The sequence below is a fragment of the Myxocyprinus asiaticus genome, chromosome 50 (genome assembly GCF_019703515.2).
Source record: "Myxocyprinus asiaticus isolate MX2 ecotype Aquarium Trade chromosome 50, UBuf_Myxa_2, whole genome shotgun sequence".
Taxonomy (NCBI): Eukaryota; Metazoa; Chordata; class Actinopteri; order Cypriniformes; family Catostomidae; genus Myxocyprinus; species Myxocyprinus asiaticus.
The window spans coordinates 14,337,697-14,359,686 of record NC_059393.1 but is presented as its reverse complement, the minus strand read 5'-3'; the positions used below and the strand labels follow the sequence as shown (position 1 = coordinate 14,359,686).

Genomic DNA, 21,990 nt, shown 5'->3' with positions numbered 1-21,990 from the left:
TTAAATCATAGTTTTTACAGTCATTTTGGGGTTTGTTGTCATTACATCATCATGGCAACGAAGTTGTAATATTGGCTATAACTTTACACAGAAAAGGTCAGTAAGTGACTTTATCACACTAAAATCATGTTTACATGCATAAACATTTGAAAAAGTTAGTTTTTAACATTAAGAAATTGGCCCTCATTCACTTTCAATGCAAGTGCCTCACTGTGACCCAGATTTTTTTTTTATTTTTTAAGAAAAGGAGGGGCAAGTCAAAATAAATTTTTGTGGTAATCAATATTATGCCACAAATTATGTTGATTGAGATTATCTTGCATTGAACCTTGAATATTCCTTAAAATGCATGAACATGCAACATACAAGAATGTAAGCATTTAGTGTTTTGATTATGTTTTTGCCATAAGATCATGAAATGTTATAGTTGACTCATGACACCATTTTGATAAAAAGGAAACGGTTTCATTTAAATATATTTATTTATTTGTAAAATATATGTATACAAAAAGTGCAACTAGATTTAAAATATAAAGCATTATAAAACTAGAGGTTATGCGATTAAACCAACAATTTCTCTCTCTCTCTTTTTACATGGTAAATGTACAAACCCTCTCCAAAAAGACTGAACATTTACAAAATGGTCACTATCAATCGTTTAATTTTATTTGGTGTATTTTTGACATGCATTTTGGAAATGCACCGACCAGGGCTTGTGGACCAAAGATCATTGGTTACAATATTAGCTACCCTTTCTAATTTTTTTAAAATCACTTTTTCAGTGCATTGCATGATACACTCTTGATGCTTTCATGCCACAGAACTACATGCACCCTGTGGACAGTCTTTTTTTCAAAATATCAGGTTTAACGTTCTTGTCCTGTGGGGACACTGCAGAGAGGAGCCCAACTCCTGAGGTGATCAGCTTTCCAAAGCCTTTCCCTTGGGACACTGCATAAGAAGACGTTGAAACATACCTCTCCAAAACCACGACTGCAGCTCTAAAGGCTCATTCATTAAGCTGTGAATCTACATATGAAAAGAGGAAATAAAGTAAGCATAAACAGCAATGCTACAACATGTATTATATGCTTATTAAACCAAAAGGCTTTGTGGGAGGTATTCAACCTTATGTTTGTTGGGGTTTGTTAACCCAACGCCTAGGGTGTGTATGGTTATTGAAGGGAGGACAGCAGCACAGGTAGTCACTAATATGGTCAGCCAAACCTCAAGAGTACAGTAAGCATTTGGCAATGCTCCTGCAAATTCAAGAAATTAAGGTTATGGAAATACCATATGCTCCACTTTGGAGACAAAAGACCAAACAACTGAAGTAGTAGTAGTCTAGAAGTCTAGAAAACCTATTTTTTCAGCTAAACAGTTTCAACACTTCCCCCTGGTGGCCCCAGTACTGCAGATAAATTCATTTTGAGTACAAATTTGGCCAATGTTCCTGGATCCTTGTTGGCCCTGGAACAACATCAACCAATCAAGTTTTAGGGTCAGCGAAAGTGATAGGCTTAGGGTTTAGCTTATGGGCTTGTAAACCATTGGTGTTAACCGACCATCAGTTCCCTCTGATTTTAATTCATAGTAAGGGTTAGGACAACATTTCTTTCCCAAGAATCTTGTTCCATTACCATCAAAATATGTTGATCCATAACCTTTGAAGTGATATGTAGAAAGTTTGCTATTTGATCTTTATTTTTTCAATTTGTATGAATAATTATGAATCTGTAGAGATAACTACCCAGGAAAAAGTATGTAGAGCCAGTGTGGACAGAAAGAACACAACTAAACTAAGAATAACTGCTGCAATGCTGTACTTGGTCCAGTATTTTGTATGTAGAATATCCTAGAACAAACAGAAAGAACCAGAAACAAATGTTAATTTCCACAGTGAGATTATTTCCCTGAATTATGTAAAAATGCAGAGAATGACTTTCAACAGGTTAGGCAAATAATATTTTCTCTAGTCAGTATTGAATAGGTTCCAAAAGTCATCTAATGTAAATACTGTGGCCATCAATCATATTCACTGAAGTATGCAATCAAATGGGTTTGCAGATCAAGTTACCTCTACAGTGCTGGTGAGCACCACTGATGTTTCCAAAGTAACGGCAAAGGTCTGATAATTGAGAGCAGAGTACTGCAATATTCCCATCGGGATGAAGAAAAGGATGATGGAGGTATAGACGGAGTAGAGGAGTGTGATCGCCAAAACGGAAGGATTGAAGAGCTTTTTTTTCTGTCCAATTTGGTAGACCTCCGGCTCTTGGCGCTCACGTCCTATTAAGGTGCAGAAATAAACAGATGAACCACTCAGCTGTACAATTTGTCGTTGCCAGCTAAAATTCCAAATGTTATTGGTCATGAAGTGTATTTGGCTTACCTGTTCAAAAACGCCCATACACTGTATTGGCAGGGATGTATAAATTGTTGTGTAGAGGCTAATAAACCAGCTTTCATACATAGGCTTGAAAAGAGGGTAGAATTGCACTATGGTAAACTTCTGTGATTTATAATTAGAGAAACAATACTGAGCATATTAATATCACTGACATATTTAAATTTGCACAGACAGAAGATTTTTTTAATGCAAGAATTAGGGTGGTTAATCGATTACAATTTTATTTGAATTAATTGCATGACATGCAGATTAATTAATTGCATTTATACACAAGTCAACATTTGCTGAGAAATGCCACCAAATAAAGACAATTCAATATAAATACAAATATATTTAAACATATCATAGACATCAGATGAAAATAAACTGTGTTATTGTGGAAGATGAGTAAAGCACTGATTAGATGATACAAAAAGTTACAGAAGTCAATATATTGTTTATTCCCATATATTTGAACATACAGTAAACCTACAGTCGACAGCATTTCATTTTGCAACGGAGTTCATCAGTCTATCCTGTTCTGAGAGGATGCGAACTTGTTGCGTTCCGTATTCGCAATTTTTTTTTGTTTGGTCTTTGTTTTGAACATTCAGCTTCATAAATGCTGCATTTGTAGGACGTTGTGTCAAGTTAAAAGTAGATGAACTTTGAAAATAGCATCTCGAGATCCCTGCATTTTGTTGTGCTTCATCCAGCTGTCAAGAACCTGTCCTATGTGATCGGCTATTCTGTGGTTCATTAAGGTGCGCTGACTGCCCCCTACTGACGCGGCTCGTAAAATGTTACATATAATTTAAAGGTGCACTCAGTAACTTTTGTCTTTGTGTCATCTTGGAGTTACACTGACACTTAGCGGCTTGGATGCAGCATAATTTAAAATCAATAGTTTTCAGTTTCAGATACCATTTTAGAAATGTAGTATTCACAGTCAGTCATGATTATTTTAATCAATGAGTGAAAGTGTCAAATAACAGGACGGATACTGAGATTAAGCGAGTAGTACTCATCTGGTCATGTGATTCTAATATGGCAGCCCCCATGTGCGGACCCTCTCCATGTAGAATAAAACAGCTTTTATAAGGTTACTGATATGACTGGAGTCTTCATTTTAATGTGAGTGGTCATGATTTCCTACATATATTGCAAAATTACAGTTCATGTCTTTAAGAGTTAAACTTTTTTAATGAGGAAAAAAATACTGAGTGCCCCTTTAAGCATGAATTGCTCCGATACTTTTATTATAGACAATGTATAGGTCAGGGAGCATGATTATTATTTTTTAAATATATAATGAATATTTTTTTACATTATATATTATTATCACACTAAATTAATGTGTGAACTCGCAGCCTTAGCAAGAATATTATTTTACTCTGTAAAAAAGAAAGCCTTTGAGAGTGAAGTTGTTTTAAATTGTGTAGATGTACTGGGAAAAACCCTACTAAAGCTTACTAATTCAAATAATCATTTTCACAATCACAATTACACATGTTGCCCAACAACCCCTATTTGCATAAAATTTGGCCAACATTAGGTAAAGCAGACTCATTTGTCAAATTTTTTAGAATTCTTTACTTGATTCATTTGATGTTATGGAGTGATTTAACTTAATTTTATTTCAAACATATCTAAATCCAGATATGTAATAACAGTAATAACAGGGTGGGTGTAAAGTAAATTACATGACAGTTGCTCTACCTGAGCATTGCAGCCATTGTAGAAGCTGTACCAGATGTGCACCAGAGCAAAAGCAGTGGTTTTTTAGAGGAAATAGGAGTATGCAGATGTGATAGTACGACCAGTGCCTGTGCACCAGCAGCAGACTACGAAGGAAGCTGAACTGTGCCAGAGCAAAATCAACATTCTGTACCACCTGACTGCCCTCCATGCCGCATAGACCCACGGCAATATGTGCCGCTGTTATAGAAGGAGAGAATTGGTGAAGTACTAACTGACAAGAAAACTAGTAGAATTAGTATGCTGTCAAGAACCACAAGTGGTACAGACAAATTCGACTGTTTCGACAAGTTTGTAAAAACATGCACTTGCATTGGAGGTCTATGGGGAAAGGCATTCCATTAGGTTTAAAAGCAGAAATGTGAAGCTTATATTTTTAAAGTGCTTATATTAATTCTTCCATACAAAATTGGGTGTTATTTGTAAAGTACAAAATCATCCTTCTAGTGGTGGTACTACCATTCGAGGCAGATGAACATCTACAGTAATTCTGCATTATTAACAAACACTTTATAAATTTTTTACTTTCTCTTATTTATTAGCGTATTAAAAGTTATCGGGATTAGCAGTTTTCTATGGCAATGGCAGGAGTTAAAAGACTATATATAGCTTTGCACGGAAAGGTTGGTAAGTGATTTTATCACGTATAGCTGCACTTTCCAAATAATGTGCACTTTAATTTGATTTCGGTGCAAAGTCTTGCCCCATAGACTTCTACTGTAAGTGCATTATTGCAAAAGTAATTTTTGCTTGTTTTTACAAACTGAAGCATGAGTCCAACATTAATTTGTGGTAAATGACAACAGTTAACTTGAACTGATCCCAAAATATTCATTGAATTACTAAAAAAGAGATACATAGTGCTGACCAAACAGTTACATTAGTTACTGTTTTGATCAGATCAAGGTTTAATTATCATTCTGTTTGAATTTCTCACTGTTGATCATGTTCACGTCATTGGCTCCATCTCCTATTGCCATGGTAATGGTAGTCGAATGCGTCCTGGTCATCTCAACCACTTCTGCCTTTTGTGCTGGTGTCACACTGCAACACAGCACAGACTGGCACTGACCGGACAAAGCAACAAACTTCGCTCCCCAATCTGGCATTCTGGTCAGTACTGCCTGTGAAGTGCAAAGAGAATGCATCATAACACAAGGTTAACTCCATGACGCATTGTTTCGACTATAGTGGGCAGATCTTTAAAAGCCATTTTGAACCACTCAGGGGTCAGGTGTCAGATCTAATAGCATACCCCAATGCCTTTGAATGCTCACCAGTTCAGGACCAGTGATGACTAGTGCAAATTTTCTCTTCACGGCTTTCCTGTCTGTGATCCAAACCTCAGGTTCTTCAGACATGACACAAACATCTGGAGTGGGAGACTCGAGAAGCTGCCTGAAGATGTCAGTAAACTACAATAAACATACGACATCATACTGCATGCATGGTTATATGTGTGTCAGTATGTGTACTGTATTTTCGGACCTAAGCTCCTCGCCTTGAATGAGGGTAGTGTCAGGATCCATCAGTTTGCACGCATAACCCACATTCACAGCCGTTTCTGAAGGCACAAGCGTGAAGAAAAACACGTCATTCGCTGCTGTAGGTTCATCTGTACAACTCTGTGCCCAGTTTTATGTTGAAACATGTCACCTGTCTTGTCTACTGTCACAACCACACCTCCGCAGGGTGGCGATGGTCTCAGGTACTCCATCCTGTAGACGATCCTCAATTGTGGTCACACCCAACAGCTACACAAACATGCTATCTCAGAACAATTGATGCTAGATTATAATTTGCTAATTTGTCTCTAGAGTCAACTTTAGGCAGATTGTATTTTATAATGGCATGGTCTCCTGGTTACCCATCACAGTGCTTGCCTGATTGAGGGCGCGGCTCCATTTTGTCCACAGGGCTTCCAGGAACCAAGCGCACAGCCACAAACAGAAGACCTGCCAAAAAGGAGCACAGACATGAAACACAATGATTGTATACAAGCACTAGTTGTCCAATTGGGGTGTCCTCTTCAAGTCACCTCACCTCAGTCCCGGTTCTACGGGGGTGCTTGAGGGTGCTAAGCACCCTCAAACGAAACTTAGAGCACCCTCAATTGCAGACCAGGGCAAACTACTGCCCGCGGGTCGATTTATCATGAACGTTTTTTTATTAGATCTTTAATTTATCTGGCTTTTGGACCTATCGGGCATCCACAAGCTTTTAATATGCTCAGGGATGCCAGATAATATATGCAACACCCCAATCAGAGATTTATACTTGCACAAATTGGAAATATTTCGCCTTATGTCATACTTAATTTATGCAATCTGGCAACCATACATGCGAGTGCATGAGCTTTCTCTCCGCAAAAAACAAACAAACAACAACTTAGCGCTCAATAGTTCATGGAGGGGACAAGTAAGTAAAACCAAGTGAGAGAGGAATATGTTTATTCTTTGTGTTATTTGTAAAATGCCCTCACACCTGTATGTGAATGTTACTCTGGCAGTAATCATTTATCAGTTTCATGCAGCCTGTTTTATTCAGTGGTGTGCTGAATGGGGTGCCAAACATTGACAAGACCCACATCATGACCCATGAGCATGTAAACAGGTTGATAATGTTCTGAGAATAAAACAAGTAAACGGGTCCACTTTGCGGCCAACATTAAATAAGCTTTTATTTTATTAAAATTTATTTTATAATTTGCATTGAAGTATGGTAAAATAATCAATTAATAATTTTATTCAGCCTTTATTCGGTTTTACTAACACATGATACACATGAAAGTATAGCAGCAAAACTTCAAGCAATCACAGATTCGTCCCATCAGTATACACCTTCAGAAAATTATGCATCATTCATTGAGTGCATGTCTGGGCTTAAAAGATAAAACTATGCAGAACTTTTTATCTTCTCTGTTCCATGTTCTACTTAATGGTTGATGTGGCCCCAGTACCAAAATAATTGTACACCCCTGCTCAATTGAATATGTAAGACTAATACTCTAAATTGGCAAGCAGATTTTCTTGAATACCAGCAAACACACAAAAATCCTTGCATTTTGTGAATGCACAAAATGCTGCATCAAAACTTATAAAAGTGTGTGATTTTGCAAATCAGTATGTCCTAATCTGCAGGCGCAGAATTTTGCTGTCATTTTCAGTGACAGATCATGGGGAAAAAACCCCCCAAAGCAATAAATGTTTTGTACATTAAAAAAAACAAAAAACTTTTCTTTACATTAAGTAGCATTTAAACATGATTTAATCTATTAAAAAATGTGTAGTTACGATACATCTCCACTTTATACAGAGCACCCCCACTATTTTCAGAAGCACCCTCAGTGATTTGATCTGGAACTGGGCCTGTCTCATCTCTAGAGCTCTCTCTGTGCTCTCTTGAAGTGGCCAGTTCTTCTGCAGCCTCTCCAGAATGACAAAATCTGCACCTTTACAGTACAGCTTCAACCCACCTCCAGACTCCCGTACTATACACATACAAAAGCCGTGATTGCTCAAGGTTAACTTTACGGTAATTTGCTCTAGTTTTTCAGACTCTTGAGGGCCAGTTAACGAAACTCACCCAACACTGACATGCGTCTCCTTTTGCTGGTGAAGTCCAGAAGGGCGAGGATCTGATAGTTGCGTGTGATGCCCAAGTCACTGATGGTGAGAGTGTCTCATGTGCGGGAGAGGAACACCCAGCCCAGTTCCTGCACTGCACACACCAGAGCATCCTCATCTGGAGAGGCAGCCTGATACTGAGGTAAACCTGAGATTAGAAATTGGAATGTACTAAATGAAGAATTATACTTCACTCTGGCTTTGAGGCTTTTAGGCACCCTGATAAAAAGAAAAAAGAAAAAAAAGAAAAGGCTTTTGGGTGCAATTTCACTATCAAACAAGCTGCATTGAAGTAACCAATCAAACCAGCAGAATGGACCTTTTTCACAGATTGTGATGATATATTACCACCATAAAGGGATAGTTCACCCAAAAATGAAAATTCTCTCATTATTTACTCACCCTCATGCCATCCCAGATGTGTATAACTTTCTTTCTTCTGCAGAACACATATTATGATTTGTGCACATAAAGGCAGCATAAAAGTAATCCATACGACTTCAGTGTTTTAATCCATATATTCAGAAGTGATATGATAGGTGTGGGTGAGAAACAGAACAATATTTAAGTCTTTTTTTTGCTAAATATTCTTCTCCCTGCCCAGTAGGGTGCAATATGCACAAAGAATATGAATTACCAAAAACACAAGAAGAAGAATGTGAAAGTTAAAGTGGAGATTTACTGAGCAGGGAGGATCATTTATAGTAAAACAAAAAAGGACTTAAATATTTATCTGTTTCTCACCCACACCTATCATATCACTTCTGAAGACATGGATTAAACCACTGGAGATTTATGGAATACTTTTATGCTGATTTATGTGATTTTTGGAGCTTCAAAATTTGGAACCCATTCACTTGCATTGTATGGACCAAAAGAGCTGAGTAATTCTTCTAAAAATCTTTTTTTTCATCAAATTAGGGGGGATTCCCCCTTGCATTTTACCACTTGAATATGGGACAATAGGCATCCCGTTCAGGACATTTGAAAATACAGGATGTCCCGGCTAAAACAAGACAGTTGGCAACCCTCCTGTTGGATCAAGTATATTTCCAAATAATTCACAAATTAGTTGCATAGATACTGTAGTAGCCTATGTTAAATTATTCAATATTTAAAGTGTTCGATGAAGTTAAAATATTTCATAATGTATTATTGCCCCTTTAAATATATGCACGTTTACACATTTATCACAAAAAAAAAAACAAAACAAAAAAAAAAACAAATGGCCCTGGGGCCCTTGTTAGTCATAATCCATCCCTGCTGATAATGTTAGTAAGCAATTTTATCACACTAAAATCTAAATCTTGTTAACACATGTAATGTTTACATCTTGTGGTTATACTTTTGAAACAAATCATTTTAACACTTATGGACTAGCCACTTTCATTTCCATTGTAAGTCCCTTACTCTAACCATGATTTCTGCTCTTTAAATATAAAAAAATGGGACGAGTCAATTCTTTTGTTTGTTGTTTTCTTAGTTTTTTGTGGTAATTAACAACTTGTATTAAACCTGGAACATTTCTTCAAGTTAACAGATCGCCCTCAGGACCAATGTTCTGAGAGTCCATGTAAACTTTGGGGCCCCCTGGTGGTTAAAGATTGTATCTAATGGTTAAATCTGCTCATAACCATTTTCCTGAAAATCTTAGTTCTGCTGTCCTCTGATTCTTTGGATTTTGCTTGAGCCGCTATGTATCTGCTGCTTGGCCCTGTAAATGTTGTTAAAATGTTATAATAAATAATGATACGAAGGAATACATTTCAAATCTACTTACTATCCTTCCACTCACTCATAACAATGTGGCAGAGGGCCAGAGCATCGAAGAACCCTTGACACTCAGGGCTGCTCCGTCCATGCAGCTCCTCCACCAGACGCTGGTAAGAAAACTTCAACCCACCACATGAAAGCCAGTTCCAGCTCAAGTCTAGTGGCTTGTAGAAAACAAAAAGTGAAATGTGTCCATTTTGGTTGGGTCAGTAGATTCAAATGGGAAAGTATGCTTTGCATTAATATGGCATAAATTCTTACCTTGAATTCCTTTGCCATTTCACCTGAACAAACCAGACCGCTGTTGTTACCGACATTGTAAAAAACAAATATAAATTCACATATTCTACAAAACAGTATCAGAGATATTGACAAACCGTAAATATGGCCGGGAATGTAGCACTGATGAAAAACAAGGCGGTTTTGCGTGAGAGTGCCGGATTTGTCGCTGAGCAAGTGGCCCACCTGACCCAGTTCTTCATTCAGGGTGGTAGTACGAGCTTGAGTGGGGCTATCATTGTCCTCCCAGTACATCTCTACATCCCAGCCAATCAGGAGGCAGTGCACCATGTGGATCACCTCAAATCTGGTATGGGACAACCAATCAGAAAGCAACAGTGAGTGAAATGTGAGGGAAAACAGCAAACAAAATTATCTAAATTTAAAAAGGAATAAGGCATAAAGTTGAGAATATAGAAAGCTGGTGTTACATTATATAAAGAGACATAGGCATACTGTAGCAGGGCTGAGCAAAATGACGTAGCCCCAGAAGGTGAGGAAGCCCAGGTAGGCAGCAGAGGAGCCACGCTGCAAGGCAGAGAGAACATTGAATTTAGGGGAAACCTTGTACTCAAAAAGCCCAGCAACCACAGCCAGGAGAAGAACTGCTGACAGCATGAAGAGTAGAATCTGAAACATGATAAATAGCAGGTCAGGAATTATTTCAAAGGCAAAAACGTATTCTTATACTGAACACAAAAGGAGATGAACAGTAAGATAATTAATAGCACAGTCCTTCTTTTCAATACAATGGCAGTGGATAGTGTCATAGTGACTCACTTTAAAGTTTAACAAAGGACCCTACCGTATCATGAAATTAGTCAGTGCAACTTGTGAGTCAAATTCCATGTTTTCTAAAGACATCTGATAGGTTTTGGTGAGCAACACGCTTGAACAAGCTCATAGAACGCCAACATTTTAACTGAAAAATTACTTACATTTCGGGTTGTTTTTTACCAAAATCTATCATATGTCTTCAGAAGACTTGGAATATAATGAACGAGTTATAATAAAATTTTAATTTTTTGGTAAACCATTCCTTAAAAAATAGAAGTGATGTTTCTTAATGGTCTGCCAATTACTATCACTGTGTTATACAGTATTATGGGATTCACTCTCTCTTTGTTTCTTCCCAGACAGCACACATCCGTCCCAGAGATGTCTGTTTTGGATCTTTTCCAAAGCATCACAATCTAATTAACATCTGCTAAACATCTTAAAAAAATCAGATTTACAAACATTCTCAATCATAAACGTCTCAAAAACATCTACTGAATTTCTAATAAACATCTGAGAGGAAAATACAATGCATCTAGACGTACTGCAGATGAGCTAACAACGTTAAATATACAGTAGACGTCTTCCAGATCTAAACACACACATCTAAAAGACGTCTGGGGGATGTACATGCGCTATCAGGGTTGGTTGCTCTCTCTCTCTTACCACCAACACCGTTTTGTTGAGTAGTATTTCCACTCAAATTTTTTTTTTGTTTCAGACGGCCACAGATTCGCATTTTACTGTCCAAACCTGCTGAGAAAGATTTGTTTTTTAATTTAAAAGCAATGGCTTTTTAATGCAATAATTTTGTCATTATCATCATTTCATTCCACACTTGTCAAACCTCTGCAGTCAGACTTGGTGCAATGTAACATGCCACATTTGTCATTTTTGGGTGAACTATTGCTTTAACAATTGCGCTAACATTTTAAGCTCTTACAATAGATCTGCAATGGATTGGTAGCAGTTAAGCTATACATTTTATGTACCAGTGTATAAAGCCAGCCCATAGGCTGTGTCTGTGTTTCTCAGTACAGTTCCTCTGAGCAGCAGGTGGTCTGTGTCCAGCAGGTGGCGCTCTCCTTTCCAGTGTAATTCACCTCTGAAGGAGTGCAGGTTACCATTTGGCTCCTCACACCACACAACATCTGGGAAGAAAAGACAAAGAGAGAGAAAGAAAGAATTAGGGAGGATATGTTTTAATAACTTTGGATCACCTTACTTTGATAAGTAGGGTTTAATTTAGGACACATCTTTGCATGCAATTTATAGAATTAGAAATAATCAGAGTGCCTGACATAATATGGAAGAGTCTGCACACTTTTTCTAACTATGTTTGCCCATAAAATTCATATACTGTAGTTGCACACTAACCATCAAAAGCTGTGAGGTTTTTCTCAGTTTGTTCTCCATTCAACTCCGTATGAGTGACAGCAAGAGCCTGACGGAACTTCAGGTTGGTTTCTCTGCAAATGGCACCATTAAACATGATCTTTAGACAACAACCTTTCCATTGACAGTTTAGAACTACTTTGCAAAACACAGTGCCAATTTGTTTATTATTTTTTGCATGTGATTCCCTGAAAAGTATTTATAGGTATTAGTGTTAAGCTGAAGTCAATTCTAGTATCTGGCCAGATGGAGGTCCTCTTACCCATCAATGTCTGTGGTTTCTACATAGCAAAGACTATGTGGCTCAGTGCTGCATAGGAGGAGCAGGTCTGCCTGAGGGAATCAGTATTAGAACATTAGAGCATTAAAACTTGAATACACACAGAGACACATTTATTTTGATTTTTAAAGACTCCATTAAATCAAAATTGGAGTTTTGTGGCATTGAGTCCATGTCTGCTAGCTTTGAGGTCATCTATATGATAGTAAAATACACATATTTAAAATGTACTGTCTTTCTTTCCTGGAAAAATGGAGCAAAAAATATGGATGACTCATACTGCACTCACACATTTTGACCAATCAAATGCGTTCTAGAATGAGAATGCCCCTCCCACTAATACCACTGATTTGCAAAAGCAAGATGAAAATCACGATCATGGATGTGCCATAAATGTAAGGTTATTGACAAGCCCTTCGATATGTACCACCCCAACTTCCCGTTTCAATATGAAATAGGTCAAAACAGAAAAAAAATGGCATTCATTAAGCAATTTCTAGGGGTCATTTTGAAATACAGCTACATAAAATGATTGCAGATTAATTCTTATCTTAATTCAAAAGAAAACTATTCTCTCTGAAGATTTCATAAAAACAAAGTTTTGTTGGATTTAGGGACTTTCCATCAAACCACTTTCCATCTAATATGTCCCCAAAGTAGGTTAAAAACAGATAAACCAACATGATCACATTGGAAATGGACATATTGCTTCTGAAAATTCATGTAATCCGAATTACTGACAAGCGCCATCCCCCATCAAACTTTTGTTTTTCTTTTTGCATCAATTTAAGTGTGAATGCATCTCCCTACTGATAGCGTAATGCACGAGCAACCTCTAAGACGTGTTCTGGTCCAATGGAACCCATTAAGTAATCGCATTCACAACAATGGTGAGTGTGATTCAGAGGTTGCATTTACGTGCTAAAATTACATTCGTTCTCAACTAATAGTTTAGGTTTAGGGTTGGAGTATGGTTTAGAGGGACAAGTAAATAAAATATGCATTCCTGTTGTTGACAGTATTACATCATTTACAACCTAAAATACAACTAGCTTTTGCTGTCACTTTGTGGACGTTTCACCAGCAAACTTGAGCTCCCACATGCCCATATGTTCAACATCCAGCTTTGGCCACCAGGGGGCAGTGATTCGAATTTTGGTGAGCACAGACTGATTTCAGCAGCAAAACATTCGACTTACTGTTGCCAAATTCACAGTGTTATCAGTCTGGATACACACACTCTCAAAAATACACAATCACAGGTATGACCTGGTCCTTATGAACCCGGAGAATATCACCAATACACACGTTTTTCCACTTAACTGTTTTAAAACTGCAAATGAGACAAATGTTAATTCTGATGATCATGTATTTGTTTTATTTTCCATAGCTTTGTGTGAAAATATCGCTAAAATTACTCACCCATCGGGAGTGAGAATATTACTTGTCCGCTTGTTAATTTGTGCATCACTGTGCCACCGCTCCTGTGAGACATGGGAATAGTGGGAGAATGACAGATAGATGCAGAGTGAGGGAAAAAATAACAGTGAATCATACTGCTTATCTCACCCTTAAATTAATAGTTTACCCAAAAATGAATGTTCTGTCATAATTTACTCACCCTCATGTTGTTCCAAACCCAAAAGGAACAACATGAAGAATTGTTAGGCAGTGTGTTACTCAGTCACCTTTCATTTTCACTGTATATTTTTTCCATACGATGAAAGTGAATGGTGAATTTTGTCCATCATTTCAGTCATACAGGGCTTGGAATAACAGATTTAAAAACAATTCTAATAATAAATAAATAAATAAATAAATAATAATATATTATATATATTATATATATACACACAGTATATATATGCTGTACCACGGGATAGTTGCAATTGCAGGAACTCACTGCATATTAAAGAAAAAACACACAACCAGATAGAAAAGATCACAAACCAACATGTATTTTCACACACCTGTGAAACATAGTCTAATCACAAGGCAATACACAGATGATTCATAAGGACAGATGATTAATTTACCAACAGAATGTGGTTACATGTTGTGCTGTGGTGGTTGTTTGGATAGAAAGTTTTGACTAAAATTTTCCTTTGCATTTCTAATAAATACCTAATGATGGTTCTTGTATTTCTAATAAATGTCTAATGATGGTTTCCATATTCTGTCATCCCTAGAACATTGAATTGCTTTACAAAAACTGCCCCACATCAGTTCTGATGCACAATTACAATTGTCAAAGTTTGTATTTCATACATAATATTAAAACAAATACAGATAATAGAACAGGAAGTTTTATGGCAGTATGACATATGCTATCCAACACAGCTGAAAAAAGTAAAATCTTCATAAAAATGTTTATATTTATAAATCTGATATGTAGGGCCTATAATAAATAAAACAGATTGAAATTCAGTTTGAAATAAATTGCATTACTGTTGCAGATTAATACAGCATTGATCAGACAAAACAAAAGAACTGAACATATTGTTTGTTTTATTCTCATTTCACTGAACAAGCCTACAGCTGGCAACAATCTGTTTTGCAATGAGTTCGTCAATGTGTCCAGTTCTCACAGTACCCGTTCTTGCATTCCGTCTGCGCTATTTTTAATTGTGGCTCTATGAACAGGTGCCTGCCTCAGACGGACGTGTTTGTATATGGAATGAAATATGTGCCATTGGGACTTGAACTTGAACATGTTTACTTGAATTTGCAGTTTTGAGCTTGAATTACATCACACTTAATATTGAAATGTATGTGGCACGAATTCAGATTAAAGTTTTTAATACACTGATTCAGGTTTTACATTCAGATTCGGGTAAATTTGACTAAGAGCAATCGAGCCTGTATGCAATCGCACTCCTTGACCAATCACAACATTTCTCACAGTTCACATTTGAAAGAGGAATATTGTGAAATATTGCCAATGTAGTATCATTGGAGCCACCTCTCTCTAGGGTAAGTTACTTGTTCTGCCCTGATGCAAACTCCAGATGTAATTAGTGTAATTGGTAAACAGGCTGTTAGATGCATTAATAAATGTTTATCAGATCAAATGTTTGCCACAGGTTCCAAAAGGTAGTTAGCTAATGATTGCTGTGTTTCACGAGCCAACCACATTCTGTGTAATGTCATGTTTGCTATATAGTCTACTCTACTTTTTAGTTTTTCGAGTTTAGATGGTAAGCTGGACGTGCCTCGATTGCAGGTGTCCAAATCATAGCAACTGCGAAGCTAACGTTGATTAAGTCAGGTCTGGATTGGAAGGTCAGTCAGCAAAGATTAATGCATCCACTGGGTGTTATGTAGAACATTAAAAACAAATTAAATAAAAAAATAAAACAACAGCAGTAAAGATAAACTAATTGCCTTGTAGTTACAACACGGGTGGCAAACATTGATCTGATAATGAAACGTAAACACGTCAGATATCAGATCACTGATAAACATTTATTTAATGCATCTAACAGCCTGTTTGCCAATCACACTAATTACCTCTGGAGTTTGCATCAGGGCAGAACGAGTAACTTATGCTAGAGAGAGGTGATGACTCTCGTTCAGAACCAAAAATTGGCACTATTTCACAATGGACCCTTCCTCTTCCAAATGTGAACTCTGAGCTACGTTGTGATTAGTCAAGCAGGAGTGAGAATACATACAGGCTCGATACCTCTTTCTGAGTGTCCCAGATGTCTTTGTAAAATTTACCCGAATCTGAATATAAAACCTGAATCAGCATATTAAAACATTGAATCTGAATGTGACGATCTGAATTCGTGCATTTGAATAATTAATTTTGTTAAAAAATAACAATGTTATTAATGAGAGAGTGCAACAAAAATCCATCTTCCAAACCATGTATTTACTTTACCCAAATACACTTTCATAAACCTATAGTAATGATTTATATTTTAGAGATGTCGGGACGGATTTAGCAGGAAATTGCATACATACCTCATTCACCGGTGCATGAAAGCACGTCTGTGTGGGTGTGTGTATTGAAATACAATAATTATACTGTAATCGGTGCAGAAATTTTCACTTGCTAGCACACGTGTATTTTTCTTTATAACGGCAATAATTTATATAAATAGATCCTTTAGTTCTAGGCTTGCCAAGGACATGTGAGTCTTGAAATTATGTTGACCACTGGTTGATAACAATGACAATCTATAAATTAATTACTACTGTGGTCTATTTGGCCAGAATGTCCTGCAGTTATAAAAACTTTACAACGTTTGACCTTATCAGACTAGCAATCGTTATAACTCATGTTAATGAACGTTGCCTAGCTTTTGTAACGCAAAACATCAATGTTTCCAATAAGTCAAAACAACAGCATGAGATATGGCACTTACCTGCTCAGATGACGTTTTCAGATGTCTGTCTTGTCCTATCTTTCGTTATTTATTTGTCCATTCGCTCTGATAATATGTCCTGTATCCATGTGTACACCGGTGCCTCAAACCACATTCATCTGCGCAGATTTATTGATCTTGGTTTAACATTAACCAAGATTAATAACAATGAACAAAACTTTTACATAATGTAACTATTGCATTAACTAATGTTAATGAATACAATGTTACTGTAAAGTGTTACCATTATTAGGCAGATAATACAGGGTAAGTTGAGGATTACTGAAGAACTGTGGTGTTATTTCATAGTATTAATGTCTGATTGAATTAATAATTAAATGGTTAATAATAGAAGATCACTGCAAATATTAAATGAGTTAACAGGAACTCCAAATATTTAAGAATAACTTGATGATGCCTTATTTTTCCAATTCACTGGAACAAAACGTGTTTGCAAATGGTTCGCCATGACTACTGGGTATAATAAATTACAAAACAGGACATGGTATGTCACAATGCTTAAAAATCATTAATGTAAATACCATGTCCTTTCCAAACAGCAGGTATTTTTGACCCACTGTTTGCAAAAGAGCAAATGCTTCCATCATTTACCTTGAATCCAAGCAGCCACCATAAACTCTGTATTCATAGGAAAAAATGTGCTAGTCAAATATTCCTCAAAGGCTTGGTATTTAGACATGTATTAGCTGTGTGAAACTTTCTATTACTAAAGAGGGAGATAAAACCCACAAACCTGCAAGACCACAATAAGCAAGAAGAAAAGGTTTGCTGCTCGCTGGAATTATTCATACAGTTTCAAGGGCAGAAAGGTCAGGGGGTTGTATTTGTTGCTCTGCACCATGTTGTCCTGGCAAAATTATCCATTAGGAAAGTTTTAAGCAATGAATAAGACTGGCCACAATTTTCACCACTGGAACATCTACATTAAAAGGGACAGTTCACCCAAAAATGAAAATTCATTGTATGAGGGTTAGTAAATGACAGCGTTTTTTGGATGAACTATCCATTTAAAATATGGGGCTGAAGGGAACTTCAAGGTGTGCCATTGTATCAAATGTTGTTCAATGCTTCCATAACTACTTTTCCTTAGTCAATATGATCAAAAAGTTTCTCACGTACAGCATAGCCCCCCCAGCGGATACATAGGAAGGATTTGCAGCACGATGACTCATGAAAATGACGACTGTGGCCCGCACCTCCCAACATACTCCTGGGGAGTTAAAGACAGAGAGAAGATCTAACCTCTAATGCCATACAAAAATGTTTTCCTTTTAACCTGGACATACTTCAGCTCATATAGAGTTTCTGCTCCACCCTGTCCACTTGCTTAATCTTGAGTTTTTCTTGTCTGCGATCATCAGGTTTTGCACAAACTTGTGGAGTCCATGCCAGCTCGTGTACATGCTGTCCTTAAAGAAAAATGGGGACATTACCAATTACAATACTAAAAAATACAGAATTACCTGTATTAAGTACCTTAATATTTTTACTCAAATGTTTATGCTGATAATACAGATTAATTTGTCATGGATAAAACTAAAATTTCAGTCAGTCATGAAGCTCCACATGGTGCAAAATGATAGGTCCTTTGAACTTGTAATCTGTTAGCCACTTGGCTCTCATGTTGCTGCTGGAGCTCCTTTGACATGTAATCTGTTAGCCAATCAACTTGTATATTCTTTCTTTGTCTAATGTTTAAATTGCCTCAGTTTTTTAGTGTGCTACTAGAGTTTTCTTTCTGAAACCCTCCTCCTCCCCAGCACAAGCTGTCTAGATCTGTTTCAATGGGACTGAATGTTTGTCTCATTGTGGAGCAGCATGTCTGGGTTTGTTCTAGCAGTAGCAAGACTTTGTACTTGCTCTTCAGCAGCAGCATAAGCTTTTAATGTCTATATTCAGATAGTTGTCATGACTAAACAATATTAAATAAGAAAAATGCATTTTCTCAAGTGGACCCAGACTTTTGAACCCCACTGTATATCATCTGAATTAGTCTTGAATGCAGACTGTGGATCTGGAATTAATGCCATCACAAGCATTGATTCCTTCATTAAATTAATAAATAGCAGTCAATTGTACAATTTGGTGCTTTTTCAGCTTTCAACTTATTAAAAAACAAAAAACAAAAAACAACATTATAGGCATTTTTAGGTTTCATCATTAAAAGGGACATGTTAAAGATTTTATAAGTCATACAGGTCAGGCTAAATGACTTAAATTCAGATGTCCATTGGGTTAGGTGGGCAGGGTTCTCATAGAAAATAACAGGGTGGACGTTCAGTGGGTAAAATTAGTCACTACATGGTCTTTGAAAGATTTTTTGGTACAAATTTGTAAGCTTATTGTAATAATTGTATTATTAACAACTGAAATTAACATATATATACTGACATTTTAACATTACACTCATTTTCCCATAACAGAGTGGACATGTTACGCTTAGCTTATGACATCACAAAATAAAGAAAAACATAAGATTTACGCACTTCAAATTATTTTGCTGAATGGCTGAAAGCATTGCATCACAGTACACACAGCACAATGCATGCATATGACATCCCACACAATCACAATCCAACATGGTTGCCATTGTAATAAGTGGAGTTCTAATGCAAGTCGTGCGTTAAAATACGAGAGGAGAATCAGAGCAAGTAGGGTTTACACATCATCTCAGGAATGTCCTGCAAATAGTTAAGAGGTACTGGACACACCACCAAATTATAAATTAAAACAATCCTGATTTTCTAATTTATGAGGCCAAATAATTTGAGAAAGATCTTCCAGGTTACAGCACCATTTAACACTTCAATTCCCAGCTAAAATACAGCCTAAACTGGTTTATTGGTCTTAAACCTACTTAAAGACCAGACCTTAAAGACCAGCAAACTAGGGGTTAAAACCAGAGCACTTCTCTTCTCTGAATCAACCGTGAACACATGAACAGGATATCAAAAATACTAGCAGCTTCTTTCATTTTTGATTCATTAATTTTGATTCTTGAGAAGTTGTATTTGCATTTGCGTTAGAGAGAATGAAAACAAAACCATTAGATCACTTCTGAAAAGCTACAGGATATGTTATATCCAAATTAACAGGCCACCTGCCCCCATTACAGGCTATTGGAATTGTGCATTCTATTCAGAAAAAAGACACAGTAGTACAATGTAACTTTTTAACATGGTGCATGATTTATAATAAAGTGTTAAACACTGGGGAATTTCACCTACAAAACACCTCACCTGCTTACTACTTATTGTTCCTTGATAGAAGATCCCAGTGGGGTCATTTTCTGCACTCTTCTTCCCTGCGTCTCATCCAGGTAAATCACAGTTTGCTCTATCCGTGTGATCAGGTGCTCTACACTTCCAAGAACCGCCTGAGTCTCTATGTTAGCACATTTGCTGGATCATGTCCCCTCTGCTCTTCTGTTTATCTCTCTGTCTTGTGTTAAAAACTAAACTACTCCAACTACTCCAACTACTCATTTGATTCCTCGTTTTTTTTTCCAGCTCTATCTCCTCCCTCTCGATTGCATAGCTGGAGAGTTTGTGCAAATGTGTTCCACCAAGTAAAGGGAGGGGATGGATCTTGATATGTAGCAACAGGTGGGAAAATAGGACGAGAAAAAGAAAAAGAGAATAATTTCGAATGATAATAATGACAAAGAGGATGAAATGCACCATAAGACTTCAGTTAGGTTTTGTTTGATTACCAAAGCCAGAAAAATCACAATTGTAAAATCATCGTCAAAACTGTAATATTCAGTTTAACAAAGCTCCATTGTGTCTCTTTAGGCCCCATGGGATTGGACTGACATACATAACCACTGGTGACCAGTGACGTAATTCCAAATGTGGCAAACAGGAGTTTTTTGGAAGTATAGGTCTCTGCAGAACAGTAATGGGTGTTTTCAAATCTGTGGGTGTTTCGAAACTATCCAATGAAAGTAGGGAATCTCAGTGTAGAAATCAATGGGCATTTCTAAACTAACCAATCAAAGTAATGAATCTTAATGGTTTGAAAATGCCCACTGATTAGGAAAAGCCCATTTTTGTTCTGCAGAGATTTAAGTCTGTTTTTTGGGAGGGCTTGGGTAACGCTGGCTATTAGGGAAGGATTAATTAGTAAGATTTGACTGATAATTATCCCCACCTGTGACATCATTAAGATCTAAATCAAACAGTCACCAAGGCACCAACTTCTCAACCAAGTATAGTCGTGTTGTTTGGCAGTAGAAACATGTATAGCCAGTGATTAAGGGTTATATGAAATAGAAAATTCAAATATGGGCATTTCAGACCCAGTTATGGGGCAGGCAGAGGTTGCACTTACATTTTTTTAGGTTTAGTTGTTGTTAGCAAAGAAAAAGAATGTCAATATTCAGTTATTTAGTAATCAGATTCAGTAGATCAGACATTAAGTCTGATAAAAATAAAGAGATCAAATTGGCAGCATTACTGGGATTCATAAAAAAAATGGGTTTTCTAAAGGAGCAGGAGAGAGGAAAATATCATGAAATAGAACTAAAAGTGAATTTATCATTACAACATCCAGAGCTTGGGCCAATTATCAAAACATCGTAAAGGGTGATTGTTGTATTGAATACAGTATGGTGCTATTGAGTAAGTGATATATAATACACTAATTCATTGTAAAAAGTACAAAGAGAAAGACAAATGCAGAATTTAATACTTCTCATAATATTCTTGCAGTTTGCACTATGTTTTGAGCACAGTATGAAACATTTCTGTATGCATGGAATACCCAGATGACCTACTAGATCTGCCAAAATGTGTGCAACAGTACACACTGTGAGAAATGCTTTACTCTACAATGCAATCTGCTTGACTCGACCTTCCAATAAAACAATGAACCAGAAACTCCCGGAATCAATCATAATTTTTAACCACTTGAATGATAATTTGATTGGACTGCTAATGTTTAATTTTATTTGTTTTATTTGTACATTTGTACAATGTACAGTTTATTTGTACATTTAAAGATAAAAACAGACAAAATAGACACACAGAAAAGTTTATTTTTCCCATTCATTTTTCCCATAGGAATTTCAAACTTACATAAAAGAGTTCTAAGCCATGAACCAAACCAACCAGCTCCAAGATGAATCACAGCATTACAAACTTTGATTTGAAGCAAAAAGTATTTGGAAACAAAGTTACAGCGCTGTGTACTTATCGGCTGTAATGAGTAAATTAACTACATCCTATGAAGTATTGCGAACAATAAATCTAATTAAAAATGGTGGAAAATATACAACTAAAGTTGTTTATCATAAGTATAGAATCAATAGATTTTAAG

The 21,990-nt window shown here is 36.7% G+C and overlaps 1 protein-coding gene and 1 pseudogene across 5 annotated transcripts; both read right to left on the bottom strand.

The window, feature by feature from the left end:
* Window positions 1-507: 507 nt before the first annotated feature.
* On the bottom strand, window positions 508-8,743 carry LOC127438892 (phospholipid-transporting ATPase IC-like; annotated as a pseudogene).
* LOC127439310 (phospholipid-transporting ATPase IK-like) lies at window positions 7,775-20,120 on the bottom strand. 5 transcript variants are annotated; one of them, XR_007896899.1, is made up of 14 exons: window positions 19,911-20,120; window positions 17,958-18,080; window positions 17,791-17,881; window positions 17,405-17,518; window positions 17,263-17,289; window positions 16,651-16,769; window positions 13,700-13,761; window positions 12,260-12,326; window positions 11,980-12,071; window positions 11,595-11,753; window positions 10,257-10,353; window positions 9,924-10,132; window positions 9,554-9,830; window positions 7,775-7,910 (listed from the first exon to the last, which is right to left on the bottom strand). XR_007896899.1 is itself a non-coding variant. In XM_051695579.1 (14 exons), the coding sequence occupies exons 7-13, from the start codon at window positions 13,743-13,745 to the stop codon at window positions 9,616-9,618; spliced, it is 885 nt and encodes a 294-aa protein (XP_051551539.1). In that variant the 5' UTR covers window positions 13,746-13,761; window positions 16,651-16,769; window positions 17,263-17,289; window positions 17,405-17,518; window positions 17,791-17,881; window positions 17,958-18,080; window positions 19,911-20,120; the 3' UTR covers window positions 7,871-7,921; window positions 9,569-9,615. The 5 variants fall into 5 exon arrangements, 2 of the variants coding, with proteins under 2 accessions (XP_051551539.1, XP_051551540.1); XR_007896898.1 differs by having other exon boundaries at window positions 7,787-7,921; XM_051695579.1 differs by having other exon boundaries at window positions 7,871-7,921; window positions 9,569-9,830.
* Window positions 20,121-21,990: the final 1,870 nt, after the last annotated feature.